Source organism: Babylonia areolata, chromosome 9 (genome assembly GCF_041734735.1).
Source record: "Babylonia areolata isolate BAREFJ2019XMU chromosome 9, ASM4173473v1, whole genome shotgun sequence".
NCBI lineage: Eukaryota > Metazoa > Mollusca > Gastropoda > Neogastropoda > Buccinidae > Babylonia > Babylonia areolata.
Genome location: NC_134884.1, coordinates 25,168,249 through 25,174,248, shown reverse-complemented (window position 1 = coordinate 25,174,248; position 6,000 = coordinate 25,168,249). Strand labels below are relative to the sequence as shown.

The following is a 6,000-nucleotide window of genomic DNA, read 5'->3' as shown; positions in this document are numbered from 1 at the left end:
ACACGGACACACACATTCTGTAATACAGAATGACAAAAATAACAATGGCAACAGCAGCAAAAAAACAACAGCAAATTAAACAACAACAGTAACAACAAAATAAGAACAGGAACAACAAAACAACAACAATAACGCAACAACAGCTAGAAGAATAACAAACTACATACTAACATAGACTCATTGTTTGCACAAGTGAGTCAGCAGCAAAACAATAACAGCTTCAACAAAAGAGAAAAGAACACACACACAAAAAAAGGCTAATGCCGTCAACAAGTTGGCCTACCTGTTCCTCCAAATCCTTCTGTTCATTCACCATGTTGGAGATGCGTGCATACAGGCCTCGGTTCTCATTCTTCAGTTCAGTGATTTCTGTAAAAAAAAAAAAAAAAAATTATTTTAAACATACACATGGACATGCTGTCCATTCTAGACCAGCCAACTCTGTAACACACACATGGACACACTTTTAACTCAAGCCGGCCACCTCTGTGTAAGACGCACATGCACACATTGTCAACTCTGGCTGGTCACCTCGGTAACATACACATGGACATCCTGCTAACAAACACCAACCATATCTGTGACGCACACATGGAAACTTTGTCGACTCATGCAAGGAATCTCTGTGTCACACACCTGGACACATTATCAACTCAAGCCGGCCGTCTCTATAACACACACATGATCACATTGTCAACTCAGACCACGCATTTCTACAAAACACACCTGGACACACTGACAACTCAAGCTGACCATCTCTAAGACACACATGGACTCATTGTCAAGTCAGGCCAGATATCTCTGTAAAGCATGGCTCAGGCATACCAAAAATGGTCAACAATCAATCCAGATAGATGTGTTCCCACACGCAAATAGCTCAGTGTTATATGACTCACTTTGACCTTCTCGCATTCAACTTTGATCAGATATTTTGTTATTAAAAAATATTATATATTATTTTCATAAAAATATATCATTATCATAAGAAACGTGATGTATCAACAGTTTATGCAAGCAACTGTAATAGTAAGCATGTTAAATATTGCATGGAAAAAAAAAGAAGAAATAGTGATTTTGGATTTTTAAGCAGACCAGGGATGTTACTGAGATACAACATGGTAACAATGTGTGTGCGTGTGTGTGTGTGTGTGTGTGTGTGTGTGTGTGTCCATAAATGTATGTGTCTGTGCATGCATATATGCTTGTGTTTGTGTGTGTGTGTGTGTGTGTTCTGCATGTGTGTATGCTTGTGTATGTTCCATGTGTGCTTGTGTATGTTGCATGTGTGCATGTGCATGTGTGTCTGTCTGTGTGTGCATAATTATGTGCATGTGTGTGTGCGTGTGTGTGCATGCATACATGAACGTGCATGTGTGTGTGTGAGTGCATGTGTGTCTTGTGTATGTGCATGTAAGTGTTTGTGCATGATTGCATGTTTGTGTGCTGTGTATAATTGCACATGTGTATGTATGTGTGTGTGTGTGTGTGCACATGTGTGTGTGCATGTGTGTGTTTGTGCGTGAATACATGTGTGTGTGTGTGTGTGTGTGTGTATGTGTGTGTGTGTGAGTATGCATGTGTGTGTGTGTATGTGTGTGAGTGTGAGTGTGAGTGCAAGTGCATACGTGTGTGTGTGTGTGTGTGTGTGTGTGTGTGTGTGCGTGCGTGTGTGTGTGTGTATGTGTGTGTGAGTGTGATCGAGTGTCCAACACACTATGTCTCACCATTTCTTTCCTCGTCTCTCAACCCCATGATTTTCTGGTCACACTGTTCCGATACCGTCACCAGCATTTGCTGTGGACAGCATCACAACCACGATCGTGTGTCAACAATATGTATAGCCTGCACTTTATTTGTTATTTCTAATCATACTTTTATTTCTTTTACTTTATTTGAAACTGAAGACCACACACACACACACACACACACACACACACACACACACACACACACACACAACTGTCAGCAAACACACAAAAATATGTATATGCATATCCTCAATACAGAAAGCATATATACTATATAGAAATACACTGATTAATGTTTCTCTGAAAAAAGACACATGCTTCATATTTGCTGTCTTATTCTTTCATCAAACAGAAAAAAAATGTTTGGGTTTATTTCTCTTTTTCTTTTTTTTAACTTCTTTCATTCATACCATAGCATTTACATAATTAACACATTACTATATAACCAAAAACTTAAAGAGGATAAAATATAAAATGATTTGTTAATGGAAACTATTCATAGACTTCTATATTAAAGAATGGAAATATGGGGATATTCAATCCACATACCTTGACTACAAAACTGAGAAGAATTCATGTTAATACACAATGAGAACAATAAAAGACAGCACATCCATATAATAAAAGAATATAAATTCATCTATTATTGGTAACACAGTCACATTAGGTAACCCCGTCATTCAAAAAATACCCTGCCCCTGTAATCTAAACATTTTCTCAAAGTGTCTATTCCATGCTTTAACTTTGTACATAAAGCTCTTGCCATTGGGAAGCAGAGTTTGACGGGCACAATAGCCGAGTGGTTAAAGCGTTGGACTGTCAATCTGAGGGTCCCGGGTTCGAATCACGGTGACGGCGCCTGGTGGGTAAAGGGTGGAGATTTTTCTGATCTCCCAGGTCAACATATGTGCAGACCTGCCAGTGCCTGAGCCCCCTTCGTGTGTGTACGCAAGCAGAAGATCAAATACGCACATTAAAGATCCTGTAATCCATGTCAGCGTTCGGTGGGTTATGGAAACAAGAACATACCCAGCATGCACACCCCCGAAAACGGAGTATGGCTGCCTACATGGCGGGGTGAAAACGGTCATACACGTAAAAGCCCACTCGTGTGCATACGAGTGAACGCAGAAGAAGAAGATTAGGAAGCAGAGTTTAAGTTATTGATTCATTCTGTTTGTGGCACTCCATTAGTAAAGGGTCAAGGCCTATACAATTAAACCATTTGTGTCCTTGTGTCCTTATTCCATGTTAAATTTCTTCAACTCAGACATTGTAATAAGGCCAGTCAGCCTTAAATACATTAACATGGTCAAAACTGGAAAAACAAAGTTACCAGTGAACAGGAGACATTAATTTATTGATGTTTCCTTAAAGGTATTCTTTACACACACACACACACACACACACACACACACACACACACACATATATATATATATATATATATATATATATATATATATTCTGCAGAAATCAATTATTTAAAATCTTATCAGAATGAAACCAACAAACAAAAATAGAATGAAAGGAACTGAAATATATCTACTGATGTTATCTTATATAATCTTTTCTCCTTTTTTTCTCAATAAATGCCTACAGTCACCAAAACTCTCGACGATATTATCTACCTTCAGTGGCTCCAGCTGACGGATCTGTTGTCTCTGAAATGCTAGCATCATCTCATATTCGTTCTTGATGGCAGCCAGGAGAGGTTTGTACGTCTTGAAGTCCTCAATCAGGTACTCAAACACTTCCCTGTGGGCCTGGAATCACAGAGTACCATAGCTCAACAATTAATTCACATAAAAAGCAACGGTAAGCACTTTGGACAGGCATTTTAGGTGTGTCAGTAGGGACACACACACACACACACACACACACACACATGCTCAGAGCCACACACACACACACACACACACACACACACACACACACACATGCTCAGAGCCACACACACACACACACACATTCAGAACCACACATCACACACACACACACACATTCAGAACCACACATCATACACACACACACTCATTCAGAACCACACATCACACACACACACACACACACACACACCTGCAACCTCAAATCGCTGGGCGTCACCTCCATAACCCCGAGAGCACGCAACTCCTTCTGCAAGAAGTTCTCCAACTGCTCCAGGAACCGAGGCTTGGGGACGATTGGGGATTTTCCCCCCTCGTCCTCACTCACCAACACCAGTGATTTGCTCTTGGACAACATGGCTGCTGAGGAGGTGAGAGCCAAACCGCTTGCATGAGCCGGCCACGTGTCAATCTCCCCAGCTTTGGTGTCAACGAACGGCTGCACAGTGAAGTAATAAGTGGTTTGACTCTTATTTTATAATACTAGATGTAGCAGCAGCAGCAGCAGCATAGCAGAATGAGTAGCAGCAGCATGAATCAGTATGAGTGGAAGTAGCCCATTAAAGTTGTTTTTGTTGCAGTCGTTGCTTGTCAAGACTAGTATTTCTCCCACTCTCTCTCTCTCTCTCTCTCTCTCTCTCTCTCTCTCTCTCTCTGTCTCTTCAAACACACACACACACACACACACACACACACACACACACACACATGACCAAGGTGTTAAAAAGGGGGAAAAAATTGTAGAAGCCTGGAATGTGTATGTATGCATGTGTGGATTTATGCGTGTGTTTGTGTGTGTGTGTGTGTGTGTGTGAGAGAGAGAGAGAGAGAGAGAGAGAGAGAGAGAGAGAAAATGTGTGTGTGCAATATGGGGGTGGGGGTGGATGTGTGTGTGTGTATGCAAGTGAACATGTGTGTGTCTGTGTGCATAATTGTGTGTGCATGTGCGTGTGCATGTGTATATGTGTGTGTGTGCTTGTGTGCTTGTGTGTGTGTGTGTGTGTTTGTGTGTACCTTTCTATATAATGTATTGTGTTAAGATGTTTTGGGTTCCCTGTTTTTTTTTATTTGTACCAATTCTCATTTTCATGTGTGTGGGGTTGGGGGTGGGAGATATGGGCGTATGTGTGTGTACTTGTACAAGTAAGTGTTCATCTCTGTGTGTGTATGTGTGTGTGTGTGTGTGTGTGTGTGTGTGTGTGTGTGTGGTGGAAGCTGCGATACGTAGACAAGAAGTGAGTGTGTGGAGGAGGGGGGTAGAGGAGGTGCAGTGTAATGTGTGTGGTGTGTGTGTTGGAGCTCATGTACGTTTATATGTATTTGACTGTGCTTTCATATCTGTGAAACTGCATGTTTGGTGCATATCTGTTGTGCATGTGTGGGTGTATGTGTGAATGTGTGTCTTCATGTTTTACATTTATTTGCTTATTTATCATCATTGTTGTCTTTTTTTTTTTTTTTTTTTTTTTTTAATTATTATTACTACTACTACCTTTTTTATATTATAATTATTATTTATTTATTTATCTATTTATTTATTTATGTAAGCTTATCTATTATTTATTCACCTTTTTTTTCTCAAGGCCTGACTAAGCGCGTTGGGTTACGCTGCTGGTCAGGCATCTGCTTGGCAGATGTGGTGTAGCGTATATGGATCTGTCCGAACGTAGTGACGCCTCCTTGAGCTACTGAAACTGAAACTGAAACTCATTTTCTTGCACTTTACTTATCTTTAAGAACATAAATTGTGAGCTCTGTTGATCATATCATTGAAAACTCTTGTATCCAAACAATTACTACATATCTAATGACACAAGAGGAGAACATTTTCAACCACTTCCACTGGCTTACAAAATTACACTTTGCCAAATGTTCTGCATCACACTTTAGAGAACAATCAAATAGAGATATTTAGATAGACAGACAGATAGATAGATAGAGAGACAGACAGACAAACAGAAACAGAGAGAGACAGACACAGAGAGAGAGAGAGAGAGAGAACAACATGGTGCACACTGACAATGAAAAATGAATATTATTCTGTAGGGTTCAACTCCTATCTTCTTAAGGTTTTAACTGCATAATATATATTTTGTTGTTGCTGTTGTTTAATCAAATAAAGCAGTGCGTGAAGACTTACCCGCAGAGTTTTGGGGGAGGTAAATTGTACATGTTGCCATGCAGACGGTAAGGCTGACCACTGAAGGACTCCAATTTGCCTCTGTCATAGATAGCATTTGTTTTGGGCCTGTCAGAACAGAAAACCATCATAGGTACTTACTTCTGTTTGTAAATAATAAACACTAAACCAGCTAACATAATTAACAAAGCAGTGGCAGAAACAAAAACAGATGAATAACTGAATC

At 40.0% G+C, this 6,000-nt stretch overlaps 1 protein-coding gene across 2 annotated transcripts in view; it reads right to left on the bottom strand.

Annotated features, from left to right (window-relative positions):
• Positions 1 to 6,000, bottom strand: part of LOC143286165 (translin-associated factor X-interacting protein 1-like) — a 30,045-nt gene that overhangs the window by 23,306 nt on the left and 739 nt on the right. Inside the window, exons 2-6 of one of the 2 annotated variants that reach the window (XM_076593774.1) lie at positions 5,784 to 5,882; positions 3,828 to 4,083; positions 3,380 to 3,514; positions 1,725 to 1,794; positions 284 to 369 (exon numbers count right to left, since the gene is read on the bottom strand). In XM_076593774.1, coding sequence (XP_076449889.1) covers positions 284 to 369; positions 1,725 to 1,794; positions 3,380 to 3,514; positions 3,828 to 4,083; positions 5,784 to 5,882 — 646 coding nt within the window. Of the gene's footprint in view, positions 1 to 283; positions 370 to 1,724; positions 1,795 to 3,379; positions 3,515 to 3,827; positions 4,084 to 5,774; positions 5,883 to 6,000 lie in introns of those variants that run through there. The other variant, XM_076593773.1, reaches the window with a different exon arrangement.